At 64.1% G+C, this 16,174-nt stretch overlaps 1 protein-coding gene across 2 annotated transcripts in view; it reads left to right on the top strand.

Annotated features, from left to right (window-relative positions):
• The window catches only part of CLCN7 (chloride voltage-gated channel 7), a 20,170-nt gene continuing 3,996 nt past the window's right edge, over window positions 1-16,174 (top strand). The window contains exons 1-17 of one of the 2 annotated variants that reach the window (XM_029949979.1): window positions 1-106; window positions 4,397-4,468; window positions 7,819-7,890; window positions 7,985-8,050; window positions 8,327-8,459; window positions 8,644-8,753; window positions 9,225-9,305; window positions 10,216-10,278; window positions 10,367-10,450; window positions 10,974-11,067; window positions 11,246-11,310; window positions 11,689-11,805; window positions 12,259-12,313; window positions 12,676-12,736; window positions 13,263-13,401; window positions 14,233-14,326; window positions 15,258-15,427. In XM_029949979.1, coding sequence (XP_029805839.1) covers window positions 8-106; window positions 4,397-4,468; window positions 7,819-7,890; window positions 7,985-8,050; window positions 8,327-8,459; window positions 8,644-8,753; window positions 9,225-9,305; window positions 10,216-10,278; window positions 10,367-10,450; window positions 10,974-11,067; window positions 11,246-11,310; window positions 11,689-11,805; window positions 12,259-12,313; window positions 12,676-12,736; window positions 13,263-13,401; window positions 14,233-14,326; window positions 15,258-15,427 — 1,575 coding nt within the window. In that variant the 5' untranslated portion in view covers window positions 1-7. Of the gene's footprint in view, window positions 107-4,396; window positions 4,469-7,818; window positions 7,891-7,984; window positions 8,051-8,326; window positions 8,460-8,643; window positions 8,754-9,224; window positions 9,306-10,215; window positions 10,279-10,366; window positions 10,451-10,973; window positions 11,068-11,245; window positions 11,311-11,688; window positions 11,806-12,258; window positions 12,314-12,675; window positions 12,737-13,262; window positions 13,402-14,232; window positions 14,327-15,257; window positions 15,428-16,174 lie in introns of those variants that run through there. The other variant, XM_029949981.1, reaches the window with a different exon arrangement.

The following is a 16,174-nucleotide window of genomic DNA, read 5'->3' as shown; positions in this document are numbered from 1 at the left end:
TGTTGTCATGTTCTTCTCGGAACATTGCCTCTTTTTTCTTCTTCTGAAAGAGAGTAACCTGACGCCTACGAAATGGAAATCTAAGAGTGGCTTTAAGGGTCAACAGGTAAAGAAATCGGAAACTTTGAGGTGGAATTTGGGTTTGTTGAGAGTGAATGTGCTTTCCGTTTCCCGATTCTCTTTGCAAATAGATACAGGAGCTGGCTTTTGTTTTTTTTTAATTTTTTAATGTCTTATTTATGTTTGGTACAGGGAGAGACAGAGCATGAGAGGGGGAGGGGCAGAGAGAGAGAGGGAGACACAGAATAGGAAGCAGGCTCCAGGCTCTGAGCTGTGAGCACAGAGCCTGATATGGGGCTTGAACCCATGAACGTGAGATCTGACCTGAGCCGAAGTCGGAGGCTTAACCGACTGAGCCACCCAGGCGCCCCTGGCTTTTGTTTTTTAAGAGCCTTTTGAAATCTTTTAAAAAAGTTATTCCCTTAAAAAATGTTTGCAGTTTGTGGTTCATTTGTGTTAGGTGATAACAGACTAGCGTCTCTTAAACAGTTAAGAAAGGAGTTTGGCCCGCGTGTCCTCAGCGCCTGGCCGCGTGCAGTATGCCGGGGACTCGAGTGCGCGGAGCAGCCTCCCACGGACCAGCTGCAGGCTCGTGCCGTCACCCGGGCCTGCTGGCCTGTGAAGACTGAGTGAGGGCCCCCAAGGACAGGAGGGGTCACGCTTGGTTCCAGTCTTGAAGAGGGCCAGGTCGGCAGGCAGGCCAAGAGCTGGGAGGGTGTGCTGGGGCTCGTGAGTGGCTTTGGAGAGCAGGTGGCAGCGGGAGAGGCGGGTCCGACCCGGAGGGCGCGGCTGCTGGCTTTGGGCTGGGCTGTGTCTCAGGCAGAGTGCTGCAGGAGCTGGCAAGTCCAGCCTGAAGGGATGTGGCGAGCGGAGACTGCATACGTTGGAGCTGGAAGCAGGGCCCGCCACCCCCAGGAGGTCCTCGCCCGCCCCTTGAGTTCTTGACCTAAGCGAGGCCCTGGCTCTGTCCTCGGTGGTTTCTAGAGCCCTGTCACTTCCTCCAGGAAGTCCTCCATTTCAACGCCCTCGTCCTGTCCTCCCTTTCTGTCTGCCCAGCCCCACCTCGGAGGGGCCAGGCCGGTGGCCCCACTGCCCTTGCGGAGGCCTCCCCAGATCTGTGTCCCTCCTGCCTTCAGTAGCACCTAGGCAGGGTCTGTGTGGCTGGGACAGACCCCTGCTGTCAGCAAGGACGCAGGCTAGAGAGCTGAGGGACAGCCGGGGCCCGGGCCCAGGCAGGAGGTTCGGGGAGGCCTCCCGGGCAGAGGCCGTGGTGGCATTCCCACCCAGGGGAGCCCCCCGCCGCCCGCCGCCCCGTCTGCACGGCTCCCTCCTCACTGGGGCTCAGCCTGCAGGCCTCCTCGTCCACCTGACCCGGCGCGCCGCGTCCTCACGGGCTCCCACAGGTTCGCGTGCTTGCGTTTGCGCCCCCGGCCGCCGCGGCTCTGCGCTCACTGCGGCTGGAGCACGGACCCTGGCGGCCGTTAGCGTGTGGGACAGCCCAACAGGACAGCAGACGGCTTTTAAATCGTCTTTGTACTTTCGCTGTATGTTTGCGGGAAGACGTAGCACAGGACCTGGCACCTTAAGCCGTCTTCAGCACGGGGGTCAGTGGCGTCAGACGCATTCACGTTGTTGTGCAAGATCCCTGCCGCCCGTCAGGGAGCTCGCCGGCTTGCACAACTGGTACCCCCGGTGCCCCGCCTCTACTTCCCGTCTTTGTAGACCAGACTGGGAAGCGTGCTGTGGCGCAAGAGCAGTCACGGCGCGCCTGTCCTGCTGCGGCCGCCCCTGTTTCTCAGTTCAGCGTCCCTGATGCTCCCCCGCATTGGAGCACATCGCAGACTCTACTTCCTTTTCAAGGCCAGACGCTTTTCTTTGCACACGTGGACCCCGGTGCGTTTATCTGTCCAGGGACACTTGGGTTCCTCACGCCGCCCCCCCGCCCGGGACCTAATCATGCTGCCGTGAGCGGGGTGTGCAAGGGCCTCTTCATTCCCGCTTCAGGCTCTCTTCTGTGCATGCCCGAGGCGGGGCTGCTGGGTCCCTGGTCACCCCGCGTGGACTTCGGGGATGCTAGGCTGTCTCCACGGCCACTGCACCTCTGTACCCGCGACCCCCGGGCTCGGGGCCGGGGCTCCTCGACACCCTCACCGGCACTCGTGGCTCTCTGGGCTCTGACGGTGGCCGTTCTGACGGGTGTCAGGTGGCATCTTGTGGTTTGGATGTGCACGTCCCTCGTGGTCGTGATGTCGGGCGCATTGTCACGTGCTCACTGGCCATATGTGTGTCTCCTTTGGAGACGTGCGCTCAGGGCCTCTGCCCGCTCTCCTCCTCGGTTCTCCTGGTTGACTTGTAGGAGTTCGTCACGTGGTGGGCTGGGAACGCCTCGAGGGTGCGCGATTTGTGCCTGGCTCTCCGCTCGGCAGGCTGCCTGTCCCTCGGTCCCTTCTGACCCACAGAGGCTTTTCGGTTTGATTGGGTGGGCTCATTTGCACACACAAGTTTTAAAATTTTAAGAATAACTATAGGCTTACAGGAGGTTGATGAGTCCATACAGAGAGGGTCTGTGCCCCCTCCCGCCCCCCGTTCCTGCCACCCCTTCAGGCCCCGACACGACAGTGCGGCGTGTGCATCCACGTGAGCGCCACCGCAGTTGGCATGCGGAGCACGTGCCTCCCGTCCTGCCTCGTCGCCCCTCCCTCCCCCCGACCGGTTCTCGTGCCCCGGGCCTGACCTTTCCAGAGGGTCAGGTCCAGGCAGCGTGTCGTCTGTGGGTCCTCACGCCCCAGAGTCCGTCCAGGCACTTGTGCGTGTCAGCAGTTTGAGGACCTCGGAGGTCACCTCCCCTGCGAGTAAGAGAAAGACACCGACAGCATCAAATAAGTCACTGACCTTCAAGTAAATGGCTTTTCTTCCCACGAAAGAAGTTTCCCCAAAGAGGCCTTGAAGCCCCGGAGTGGAGCGGCCCATGGGGCTGAGGGGCTTCGCCTCCATCACACACTGCCGGTTCCCGCGTGTCTCGCTGGGGCGCAGTGCGCCCCGAGCGCCTGGCAGCCCGTCACCTGCACGTGGGGGCCTGTGCCCGCCAGGCCTCTCCTGCCCCCTCTCCCGAGGGGCCCGGCCCCCACACACCGTGTAGACGTCAGAGGAGGCACTCTGTGGGCCCGACTCCGGGCCCCTTGTTGGGGGGGGGTGACTGCGGGTGTAAGCGAGCCCCTCTAGTCCTCCCCGGTGTGTGCCGGCCCCACGGGCCAGGTCGGGGCTCACAGCTCTGTCTCTGGGTGCCTCTCCCTTCGACTCTCAGCCCCGCGTGGGTGGTCGCCGCCGGCCTGGCCGTCTCTGCACCCCGTCGTCGGCCTGGCCTGGCGGCGTGCGCGGACGTGCGCCCGAGAGTGCGCTGGGGGTCTCCACGGTCAGGCTCGCGGGCGCGTGCGTCCTGGCGGCAGTTCCTCTGCCCGGGGCTTGAGGCCGGGAGCCCCGTCGTGGCCCTCATCAGATTCAGCGGCTTGGGGGTGTTGCCGATTGTTCTCAAAGAGAAACAGAGGCTTCTCCCGGTAGCCCCCGTTGCCTGGCGCTCGCTGCGGGGTGACGTGGGCCCGGTGCCCGGCCCGCACACAGGACGGAAGTGAGAGCCTGACGGCGGCTCTCGTGACGCCGTCTCTCTGTCCCGGTGCCGCCCTGCCGTGCGCAGACCCCTGCCCCCGTGAGGACGCCCGCTGGCGGAATGCCCGTGGAGCGACGAGGGAGGAGATGGTGCCTTGTGACTTAGCGCCGGGCGGCTGCTGACCTTCTGAGCGCTCGTCAGGAGGGGACCATCTGCTGCCGGCCGACCGCGCGGGGCTGGCGCGGGCTGCTGTCCGGTTTGTCTGGTGCCACCACAGGCCCGCTGCATTCGCGTCCCGTTTCGGTGCCCGTGCGTTCCGCGCCGTGTCGGAGCCATACCTAACCCCGAGCCGTGTCGTTTCTCTGAAACACGAACGGGGCTGGTGCCTGTGGGGTTTGCCGACCCCGCCGCGCCCGAAACCACGTGCCTGGGTGTCCTCTGTGGCTGCCCTGCCCCCGGGCCCGGGAGCGAGGCCCCGCTTCGGAGGCGCCCTGGGGGTGCCGGCGCCCCTGACCCCGTGTCAGGAGGGCCTGCCTGGAGGCCTGTGCCAGGTCCCTGCCTTGGTCCCAGGGGCGGACAGCTGTGTGCAGAGGAGGGCCGGGTGTCTGGGGCTGAGGCCTGGGCTCCCCGTTAGGGGACTGGACTCGTCTGGGGCCCAGTGTGGCCGTGGGGGGCGGGGGCAGAGAGCGCCTCCTGTGGCTGAGGGCCCTGTGATGTCTCTCACACTTCTAGGCGCCACGTTCCACGTTTTTCCGGATCGGACAGATGCGCAACGTGGACCTGGACGATGAGCTGCTGGACCCGGTGAGTGCAGGACCTGTCCCATTCCCCACCCGCTCACCTCTCACCCCCCACCCCTTCCTCCCGGGGAAGTGCCGCCAGCAGGGGGCGGACGGGGAGTGCCGACCCTGAAGGTGGCGGACAGCGGGCAGGGCTGGGCAGAGCCTGGGACAGAATGGCCAGCAGACAGCGGGGCCCCCAGGGCCTGGGTGACCAGGGAAGTGTGCCCCGAGGGTCTGCGTCCCCTGAGGCTGAGCCCCGCGAGCAGAGATGGGGAAGTGGTGCCGGGAGGGGTCACTGAGCCAGCGCGTCCTGCGGGAGCGCGGGACAGCAGGGCAAGGCCGGGTGAGAGGGGCCTCCAGGGGCCTGGAGGTGGGCTCTGGGGACAGGGATCTCAGGTGCGAGACGTCCTTGTCCCCTCCCCCGCGCCTGGCTGTCCATCAGCTGCCGCGGAGTCTTTCCTGAGCCCGCCGGCGCCCCGGGCCTGCATTCAGTCTCTCCTCGGCACCCCGTGGTTGTGACCTGCGCTGCGTGTCCCGCTCTCGTTCTTCTCTAGCTCTCTGTGTTTTTGTTTTCTTTCATTTCTTTAATTTTGACGAACTCCAGTTGAGTATTTCTTTATGTCGTCACTGCGCTTTTGCAGTTTTATCTCAGAAGCCACTGCCTTGTCCGAGTCATGAAGATTTTCTCCGTTTTCTTTGGAGAGCTCTGTGATTTTAAAGACTTCGTTTGTTTGGGGAAGAGAGAGAGTGTGTCTGCATGCACAGGCATATGAGTGGAGGAGGGGCAGAGAGAGCGAGCAAGAGAGAGGGAGTCCCACACAGGCTCCTCAGTGTCCACAGGGAGCCCGACTTGGGGCTCGATCCCACAACCCCGGGATCATGACGTGAGCTGAGATCTGTGCTCAACCCACTGAGCCGCCCGGGTGCCCCGAGCGTTCTGTAATTTTAGGTCTTGAATCTATTTTTGACGATTTTGTCTGGCGGAAGCTCTGCTGCCTGTGGGTGTCCAGGTCCCCAGCACCATTTCTCATATAAACCCCACTTTCCCTACTGAGTTGTCCTGGCCCCACGTTCGCAAGCCAGCCGTCCGCGTGAGGCGCTGGGCGCCCCTCGTCTGGCGATGCCTGCGTCCGTCGGGTGCCGGGGCCACGCCGTCCGGAGGACTGGAGCTTTCGTGTGAGTCTGGAACTAGGAAGTGAGTGTCCTCCCGCCGGGTTCTCCTTTTTCAAGGTCGTTTTGGCTGCTGGCGACCCTTGCGTTTCCGCACGGCCGCGTCTTGGGGGGCGCCCGCTGGACCGCTCGGGACTCGCCGCTCCTTGGCGCTTGGTCTCGGCGCTGTGAGCACAGCTCTGTCCGCGCCTCGCGTCCGGGCTCCCCCGGCGGCGCGCTCTGCTTTCCAGCACCCACTCTTGTGCTTCTCGTAAATGTATTTCAGGGGCTAAGTTTCATTTCGTGTGTTTTATTTTTGGTCCTAATGTCAGTAGAGTTTTCTTAATTTCATTTCTGGTGGTTTCTTGAAGGCATCTAGAAATATTTGATATTTGCATATTGGTCCCATATCTTTCTTTCTTTTTTTTAATTTTTTAATGTTTTTTATTTATTTTTGAGAGACAGAGAGAGCGCGAGCAGGGGAGGGTCAGGGAGATAGGGAGACACAGAATCTGAAGCAGGCTCCAGGCTCTGAGCTGTCAGCACAGAGCCCGATGTGGGGCTGGAACCCACGAACTGTGAGACTGTGACCTGAGCTGAAGCCCGATGTTTAACCAACTGAGCCACCCAGGTGCCCCTGGTCCCGTATCTTTCAATCTTACTGAATGCGTTACTAGTTTTAAAATTTTTTTAAGTTTTTTTTTTTCTTTGAGATTTTGTGCATAGAAGATCATGTCATCTGCAAATAGAGTTTCATTTCTTCCTTCCCACTCTGGATGCCTTTGGTCAGGCCTGGCAGAGCCTCCAGGACGGTGTCAGCGCAGGTGACCGTCCTGGTCTTGTTCTTGATCTTCCAGGACGGAGAAGCTTCGGTCCTTGCCCGTGGAGGCTGATGACCGACGCCGGGACCGGGTTGAGGAGATCCCTTTCTCTTCTAACTTTGTGATGTAATTTTGTCACGAAGGAGTGTTGGATTTTTATTAGATGCTTTGTCTGAATCTGCTGAGATACCATGTGGGTTTTGTCCTTTCTTCTGTTGAAGTGGCGCTGAGCTGGGTTTGCAGCATGTCAGGCTCGGAGCGTGCGGGTTCTCCTCGCCACGCAGTGCCCCGCACATGCCGGGCGGGCGTCCCACAGCCCGGTTCGGACACGCTCACCTGGCATTACCCTCGGGCGAAGGGCCCGGTCCCACGAGACCACCCCACTTCCGAAGCCAGTCACAAATCTGGGCTGTCGCCTGTGCTGATCCGGCAGCTCTATGTTGGCGTTCTCACGCCGCCCTCCTCGGGCTCCATAATTGGCGAGAACGGCTCACAGAACTCAGGGAATCAGCTCACTCATGTTTACTGGTCCGTCGTCAAGGCTGTGACGCTCGGGAAGGGGTAGAAGAGGCACCTCGGAGGCTCGGAGCCCCCAGGCCCTGCCCAGGGGCGCCACCTCCATGTCTTCGTGTCTCCATGTGTCCGTTCACCTGCCCCGAGGTCTCCAGCGGCCAGAATTCTGGGAGTGGAGCCAGGAGTTCCCACCCTCTTTCCAGCCCCCGCCTGTCTGTCTAGCACACAGACTGCTCACCCTGCACAGAGGCCGCGGGGTTTCGGAGCCAGGCGTCAGCCCCTGGGACACAGACCAGTACCGTATCTCCCGTGCTCCCGTGTTTCCACAGACATGACATGACTCGATTTTCGGATATTAAGCCAGCCTCGCGTCCCTAGGATAAACCGGCCCCGGCCGTGGAGCCGAGGGCTCCAGTGTGCTGGGTCCTCATCCGGGACGAGGCCTCTGCGTGCTGAGGGGCCTGTGCTCTCCTGTCTGTGGCACCCTCGTCTGGCTTTAGGCCCAGAGACTACTGGCTTCGTGGAATGGATGGACACCTGTCCCCTCCCCTTCTCATTTGTGTTTGCTTTCTTAAGCAAAAAAAAAATTTTTAAGCAAGTTTTTAAAATTATGTTTATTTTTGAGAGAGAGAACAAGCAGGGGAGGGGCAGAGAGAGGGAGACACACAATCTGAAGCAGCTCCAGGCTCCGAACTGTCAGCACAGAGCCTGACACGGGGCTCGAAGTCAAGAACTGCGAGAACATGACCTGAGCCGAAGTCGGACACTTACCAAATGAGCCCCTCCCAGGGACCCCCCCCCCCCCCCCCCCCCCCCCCCCCCCCCCCCGTGATTTCTTCTTAAACGTGCTGGGCTGTCAAGTTCACGGCTCCGCATCTTTCTCCTGCAGGACTCGGAGCCCCCTCACCCGTTCCCCAGGGAGATCCCGCACAATGAGAAGCTCCTGTCCCTCAAGTACGAGGTGGGCCTCCTCCCGCCCCCCGGGCCCTGCCCCGCCCCCGCCCCCCGGGAGCCTGGGGCAGGGGTTCAGGCGTGATGCTGTGTCTGTCCCCCAGAGCCTGGACTATGACAACAGTGAGAACCAGCTCTTCCTGGAGGAGGAGCGGCGGATCAACCACACGGTGAGCGCGCGCAGGCTCCCCCGCCGCTGCCCCCGCTGCCCTGGCGCTGTTCCCGCCCCGCGGTCCTCGAGCCTCACGGCCTGGAGCCTCCGTTCCTCCTGCCAGAGGCTCCACCGCAGGACTCGGCCGGGGAGTGGCTGTGTCCTCTCAGAGACCGAGGCCGCCTCCGCTCAGGCGCCCACGGCGTCAGCCACGGGTGGTGCCGGTTGGAAAGACCCACGGCCTCTGGGGTGCTGACCCAGCACAGACGCCTCTGACGGGCGTCCCTGCCCGCAGGCCTTCCGCACGGTGGAGATGAAGCGCTGGGTGATCTGCGCCATGATCGGGATCCTCACGGGCCTCGTGGCCTGCTTCATCGACATCGTGGTGGAGAACGTGGCCGGCCTCAAGTACAGGGTGGTCAAGGACAGCATCCTTTCTGGGGCCCCCAGCAGCGAGGCTCAGAGCCCTGCATGTATGCCGGGGGCGGGGGGGGGGGGGGGGGGGGGTGCTCCGCGACGGTCCGGTCAGCACACAGCCCCGGGTGCGCGGGGCTGCAGAGGCCGGGCTGCAGCAGGGGTGAGGGGGAGCGTTTCATCCTTGACGAGCCACAGACATCGACAAGTTCACGGAGCGCGGCGGGCTGTCCTTCTCCCTGCTGCTCTGGGCGACCCTCAACTCCGCGTTCGTGTTCGTGGGCTCCGCCATCGTCGCCTTTGTGGAGGTGGGCGTGGCAGGCATTGCGTGGCCATTCACCCCCGACCCCAGAGCGCCACTCCTGCCTGGCGGGCGAGGATGGGGCCGGCCCCGGTGGAAGGGACCCTCGCTTCCCTCAGGAGCCTGCCCTCTGCCTGCCCCTCGGCTTCTCCCTTGTCATGGGGTGTAGCCCCCAGAAGCCCCCATCTGGGTGCTGTGTGGTGACACCCCGCCCTCTGGCCCCTCAGCTGGGCTGTGGGGCCTCCTGTCTGTCCTGTGGCGGCCCCCACCCCTCACGCCCTCCTGGGGACACTGAGCCTCCTTTCCAGTCCTTTCCCAACCTCTCCGGGTGGTCACTGCCTCTGGGGAGGGGCGAGAAGCCCTCCGTGGATGGCTGTCCCCCTTGCTGGGCCCTGGGTGGCCGTGGCCTCCTGTGCCCGGTGGCAGCTGTGGCGCCTCACTCACTTGGCCTGGCTCAGTACTGGCCTCTCTCCTTTAGCCGGTTGCTGCCGGCAGTGGGATCCCCCAGATCAAGTGCTTCCTCAACGGGGTGAAGATCCCGCACGTGGTCCGGCTCAAGGTGAGGCCTGGGGGCGGCGCCCTGCGCCGGGTTCTCCGGGGGGTCGGGAGCGGGCGGCGCGGGGTTCTCCGGGGGCTCGGGAGCTCCGGGTCTGCCCACCGGCACCCGGGGACTTGTCCAGACGAGCTCCGTTTGTTGCTGAGCGTGCATGAGTTCCACGTGGTAACGTCCAGGCGGTAACATTTCTCTTAGTGTTTTAAGTCCACAAACGCTGACGTGGGCATCTGTTAGGAGACGGCGGTGTGGTACTAAGCTCTGCACGGCGGTTAATGTTTGGAAACGAGAACAGCTCTGGGGGAGGAGGGCACCCCTGACGTCTTTGTTGTTCTTTAAATCGTCCTCAGTATTTGTTACACTTCAAGTTCTGGAAACCCTGTTTCTGAGGAGGTTGGGGGCGTCAGGAGTGTGGTTCCTCTGTGGTCATTTCCAGGTGTCAGGTCAGACTGCCTCGGCCAGAGGCGTCCCCTCCCATCTGGGGAGAGGGGTGCTCCTGGGGGCTGGCAGCTGTGCGCTGGGAGTGACACCTGGGGGGCCCGTGCCCTGCCACAGAGGGCGGGGTCCGCCCTGCTGCACCCACTCTGCTGGCCGGGCGGTGGACAGCGACCCTGGCAGGTGGCCGGCAGAAGAATGCACGTGTGTGTGTCCTGGGGAGCCATCGTGCTGCTTTCCGCTCCCTGGGACCCACGAGTCCCCGGGGTGGGCAATGGGGAGATTCAGGACGGCAGGGAAGGCCCCGCCAGGAGCCCGGCCGCAGGACGCCTGCAGTGGCGTGCGGGCCCTCCCGGCCGGCCTTGCCTCGCGGGGCCGGGCTGGACCCGTGATCAGGGTTGCTTCGTGTCCGCTGGTTCGCTGCCGGCTCTCGGCCGCGTGGCCTTTCCTCGGACTGGATGTATTTCCCCTTGTGTTTCAGACCCTCGTGATCAAGGTGTCTGGAGTGATCCTGTCCGTGGTGGGCGGACTGGCGGTGGGAAAGGTAACGGAGTGCGTGTGGCGCTGCCCGTGACCGAGGCCGTGTCCTCTGGAGCCGCACTCGTCTGAGGGCGGCTGTCCTGCGCTTGCAGGAGGGGCCGATGATTCACTCGGGCTCCGTGATCGCCGCCGGCATCTCCCAGGGGAGGTCCACCTCGCTGAAGCGGGACTTCAAGGTGAGCCCTCCCCGCGCGGGCCAGGAGCCAGGAGTGACTGGCGGGCACGTTGAACAGGCTTAATTTCGAGCCCTGTTCCAGAGCAGTTTTGTCCCGCGTCCCCTAGAAGCCACCGCGTTTGCCGGGCAGCGCGCTGAGTGTCTGAGGGAACTCAGACATTCGTCGTTTGTCCACAGTGGAGGCTTATGTGCTTAACCCAAGGACACGTTTTCACTTCCTTCCTTCACGGTTCTCAGTGGGGTTTCGAGTTTCTCGCCTGTCTCTTCGGTAGACCGATGTGTCGTTGTCGCGTGTGGGTGTCCTTGGCCCCCTCTCTCGGTTGTTGGTGTGCAAGGGTGCGTTCGGCGTGTGTCACCTCGTCAGCTCCGGGATCTGTGTGAATGCAAATCGATGGCTGTCCAGAGATGCCTTCAAGGCCCCCCGTCCCCGCCTCCCACCCCCTGCCCCGGTCAGGCCCTGGCCCTGGCTGACCGGGCCCGTCTCGGGGCGCGGCCCGCCTCCCTCCCGTCCCTTCCCATTGCAGATCTTCGAGTACTTCCGCAGAGACACGGAGAAGCGGGACTTCGTCTCAGCAGGAGCCGCGGCCGGAGTGTCCGCTGCCTTCGGAGCCCCCGTGGGTGAGGAGGACGGCCTGTCCCAGGGAGGCCACCGCGCCCGCTGTGTGGAGGGGGAGTCTTGGTGTTTGCGGACTTTGAACTCGGGGTGAGGGTGGGCACGGGCCCTCTTGACCGTCTCAGGGCCCCGGGGTCTCACCGAGCACGGGGCTGCGGTGGACGGGGCTGCTTGCCCTTCCAGGTGGGGTCCTGTTCAGCTTGGAGGAGGGCGCCTCCTTCTGGAACCAGTTCTTGACGTGGAGAATAGTAAGTGCCTGAGGGCCGCTCTGGGCCGGGTCAGGCAGGCCTGGTGGCCCCCGGCTCCTGAGGAAACATCCCCGGAGATTTCTGCCCCCGAGGTGCTGGGAGCCACGTGCCCTGCTTGTCACTTGACCTGAGCCGCTGGCCGTCCCCGTCAGCTGCGGGCCTCGTTTGTACCCTGTCCTCTCGCTCGTCCCTCGGCTCCGTCACTAGCGTGACCCCAACACTCACCACACCAGGCTGTGACCCACTCGCCCGGCCACAAGGGCCACCTTGGGGGGGTCCCTGGTCCCTCCTGAGTGACGGGAAAGCCCCTGCCCAGCCTCCTGGCATGGGGACCCCGGGCGACAGGCTCGGCTCTGACGGCCCGCTCTCCGCCCGTAGTTCTTCGCGTCCATGATCTCCACATTCACCCTCAACTTCGTCCTGAGCATCTACCACGGGAACGTGTGGGACCTGTCCAGCCCGGGGCTCATCAACTTCGGGAGGTTTGACACGGAGGTGATACACTAGGCTCCCGAGTTCTTTCCGGTTCTTTCTCAGTGTGGGGCCAAGGTTGTCTAGTTGAGGGTCACCCTGGGAATGCAGACTTTTGGGAAACCGTTGGCTTTGGCTGCATGATTGAGCCGAGTGCTGGGGCCGAGGGTGAGAGGAACGCACCCGGGTGACCTGCCCGTCGGGTTAGGACGCCTGGCTCCCGGCGGTGCTCCGGGGGCGCTCGGCAGTCCTCTGGCTGTCGGACATGCGCGCCGAGACCCCGGCCCTGGGAGGGGCCCCTGGGTAGCTCTTCCTCGCATGCACCCCCCGACTGCCATCTGGCAGAAGCTCAGGTTGTCCCCGCCTCCAACTGGACCGAGAGCCAGACCCGGCGCAGGCGACAGCCTTGGAGGGAGCGCCCCTGTGCCGGCGTCTGCCTGGAGGGGGCTCACGGGGTGCTCGCTCTCTCCTCTGCAGACGATGGTGTACACGATCCACGAGGTCCCCATCTTCATCGCCATGGGCGTGGTGGGTAAGGGCAGGCCCAGCCCAGTGCCGCGGTGGCCAGAGCGGAGTGCTGCCCCCACTCCCAGGGTCCTCCGCGTCCTGCCCTGCGCACACACCCACCTGGGGGCGAGCCCACGCCCCGAAGGCCTGCTTTACCTCCCCACCGGAGAAGCCCCTGGGTTGTGGGGGCGGGAGGGTTCTGGGAAGAAATAGGATGAGCTGTGGATAGCACTTCCTGCTCTGAAAACCATTTTTCTCTGGAAGGAGAGCAGAGCCTCTGAGAGACAAGCCAGTGTGTCACACACACACACACACAGCTCCCTTCCCCTCCCGCCACCCCCGCTCCCCCCCGCCCGTCCCTTACGCTCTCTCTCTTCCTGGTCGTAGGCGGTGTTCTTGGGGCCGTGTTCAATGCCTTGAATTACTGGCTGACCATGTTTCGAATCAGGTAAGAAGCCTCCACTTTGTGCCCCAAGTTGATCAGTGTGACCACAGGGCCTTTGAAGAGGGACATGTTGGGGGCCCTGTGCCCCCGGGCCCACTCGGAAGGCCGTGTGCCAACCTGTGTCCTTCCGCGATGGGTTGCACGGGAGGGGACAGGCCAGCACTGGCGGGGGCTGGTGAGGCTGGGTTTGGCTGGAGGCCCAGAGGGGCCCCTAGGGTCAGGGTCCTCCCAGCCTCTCCCCTCAGCCTCGCCGTGGTCCCTCCGGGACCTTAACCCGAGGCCCTGTGGGCCCACAGAGCGGTTGTGGGCACTCCCGGGTCTCCTGACCCCACCGGGTGGGGCCTGGGCAAGAGAAGCGCCTCATCCTTCCCGCCGACGCGCCTGGAGGAAGGTGCTGCCGGGGGGCATCTGGGAGATGGCCTGCCGCCCCCCACCCCCACCCCGTGTCCTGCCACGGGCTCTGGCTGTCGTGGGCGCGGCCCAGGCGTCCCGCAGTCTGAGGCCCTGTGCATCCTGCTCTCTGCTCCAGGTACGTCCACCGGCCCTGCCTCCAGGTGATCGAGGCCATGCTGGTGGCTGCCGTCACTGCCACGGTCGCCTTCGTGCTGATCTACTCGTCGCGGGACTGCCAGCCCCTGCAGGGCAGCTCCGTGTCCTACCCCCTCCAGGTAGGGGCCCCGGGGGGCTGGCACAGGCCAACTGCAGGGTCACAGGGGCTTCACAGAACTGCAGGCATCAGGGAGCAGCATCATGTCAGCCTCCAGAGTGCAAGCCTGCCTGGGCCACACAGGGACTCCCGCAGCGGGGGCTCGTGGGTGCAGACCTGAGGGGCACAGACGCCCGCACGTGCACGCTCGCTGCAGCGCAGCCGCAGCCTGAGTGTGTGGCGTTTGGCAAACGGATAAGCACAGCAGGGTTTGCCAGTAAGTGGGTTTATTTGGCCACGAGAAGGGGCAAGACCCTGACACACGGCACACTGTGAAGGGACCTCGGAAACAGGCTGAGGAGAAGCCAGACGCAGAGGCCCGTGTGGCGTGTGATGCTCTGTACGTGACACGGCGCAGCCAGAGCCACGGAGGCAGAGCAGATCGGCGGTGGCCAGGGCTGGGGGAGGCACCAGGGGTCACAGATGTGCGTCCGGGCTTCCCGCCGCTGCCTGGCCGCCCGGGCCAGCCCCTGCCGTGGGCTGGGCATCCGGGAACCACCGCTGTGCTCATCTGGACGGCCCGGCCCGTTGGCACCAGGGTGCAGGCAGCCCGGCTGTTGAGCCCTAGAAGCGTGCTCTGGCGCGCCCCAGAGCCTCGCGTGCCCCAGTGCCCAGGGGACATGGCACCTGCAGCTGGGCCTGCCTCCGGAGCCCTGGCCGTCCCCGGGCCTGGCTCTTCGCGTCCTGCCGCCCCCTAGGCCATGGCCTGCCCCAGCCCCCGGGTGGCAGGGCTCTGGCACCGCAGGCCAGGACCAGCCCGCTCCACCGGCCCGTCTCTCTTCCACCCTTGCAGCTCTTCTGTGCCGACGGCGAGTACAACTCCATGGCCACCGCCTTCTTCAACACCCCTGAGAAGAGCGTGGTCAGCCTTTTCCACGACCCTCCAGGTGCGCCCCCCAGCTCTCTGCTGCCAGCTGCGCGACCCCACGGTTGCTGGCTCTGGGGCCTGGGTGTCACTCTCCAGCCGGCAGTGCCCTGAGGGCAGAGGTCACGTGACTGCCGTATCGGTGGGCACGCTGTGTACGGGGGCCTGGTGGGCGCTGGGGCTGTCCTCGTGGGCCCGCCGGTCACGACCCGTCTCCCGGTGCTTTCCTCCCGGGCCCTGCGTCCGCAAACCTGCAAACCAGGAGATCGTGACCTGGGCCCAAGTCAGACGCCTAACCGCTGAGCACCCCAGGCGCCCCTCAAACCACACGCATTTTTAATTTTAAAAAGTCCTGAATGCAGACCGCTGCTGGCAGTGCGCACCTTCCCCGGCACTGATCCGGGCACTGCCCACACGGCCTCTCCTCCGCCCACAGCACACGGGCCCGAGCGCGCCTGCCGTGTGCGCCCACGGAAGCCGTGGTGCAGCTGATCTGTGACCTTGTTTCCTTTTTTCTTTTTGGGGATCTTTTAGGTTGTCCGTAATTGTTTCCTGTCACAGACAAGGTTGCTGAGAACGTTTTGGTCTTTATGTCTCAGCACACGTGACAGGAACCCACCCAGTTTACCAGAAAATCGTAAATGGGCGGCACAGGCCTCCCCCACCAGTGGCCTCCAGGCTTTGGTGTTTCCCTCACCTGGAAGTCGTCAGGTGGGGATTGGTGGCCGGCAGTTCTGCACACAGCCCTTCGCGGCCACCTGCCCTCGGGTCATGGTCCTGCCGTGACCCGGGCCCCGGCCGCCAGGTGGCTGTCATTCCTGCCCCTGAGGACGGGGCATCTGCGACCCACACTCTGGCCCTCAGAGCAGGGAGACCTCGGGTGCCGGGACGTGAGCAGGAGGCGTTCTGGGCGAGCCCGCGCGGCAGGCCCTGGCCAGCTCCCTCTCCCCTAGGCTCCTACAACCCCATGACGCTGGGTCTCTTCACCCTGGTCTACTTCTTCCTGGCCTGCTGGACCTACGGGCTCACGGTGTCCGCTGGCGTCTTCATCCCGTCCCTGCTCATCGGGGCCGCCTGGGGCCGGCTCTTCGGGATCGCCCTGTCCTACGTCACCGGGGCCGCGGTGAGTGCGGGCTCCCCGCGTGGGGGCAGCCGCCTCTGAGCCCCTGGTCCTTCCGCTCAGCCTGGAGTGTCCTGGCTGCTGGCGCTTGTCGCCTGCGGTCCGCCGGGCCGCTCAGAGGTGCTCTGCACGGGGGGAGGCTCGGCGCTCCCCATTGGAGGGCGGCCCCAGGAACAGGTGACTGAGGCACGTGTGCTCAGCGTCCGGACGCTGGGTTTCATTTTTTGTGATTTTTTTTTCTTAATTTAGTCAAGTAAGATTCTAAAACCTGTGAGCAGGGCCAGGGGCACGTGTCCTCCCAGGCGTGGTTTGGGTCGTTTCAGCCGGGAGGTGGCCCCGCGCCACAAGGCCTCCCCGTCCTGGGGAGCCTGCAGGCCGGCGCTCTGCGGCGCGCTCACGGGCTTGTGTTCGGGCCGCCGCTGCCGGGCGCCACACTCGACATCCGTCTCCCCAGGAGACCTGCGCCGCTGGGCGGTCAGTGCCCCGCCCTGTTGGCACACCTGCCTCTTCTGGGCGTTTCCTGAGTGGAGTCCCACGTGGTGTGGCGTCACTGTGTCGGTCTGTCTTTGCCTAGAGTCTGTGCTGTGCACCTGCTGGGTTCTCTGCTCCCTCGCGGTGCGGTCATTTCTGCTCAGACACCGCCCGCTGCGTGTGCCTGGGCGCCACCGTCCCTCATCAGCACATGGAAAGCATCTGCCATAGCTGCCAAGTTGTCCAGCGTGTGCTGACGACCTAGGTCACCCAGGGCGC

This window comes from Suricata suricatta, chromosome 8 (assembly GCF_006229205.1).
Source record: "Suricata suricatta isolate VVHF042 chromosome 8, meerkat_22Aug2017_6uvM2_HiC, whole genome shotgun sequence".
In the NCBI taxonomy this organism is placed as follows: domain Eukaryota; kingdom Metazoa; phylum Chordata; class Mammalia; order Carnivora; family Herpestidae; genus Suricata; species Suricata suricatta.
The sequence above is the reverse complement of the archived record's forward strand: the minus strand, read 5'-3'. Positions and strand labels throughout refer to the sequence as shown.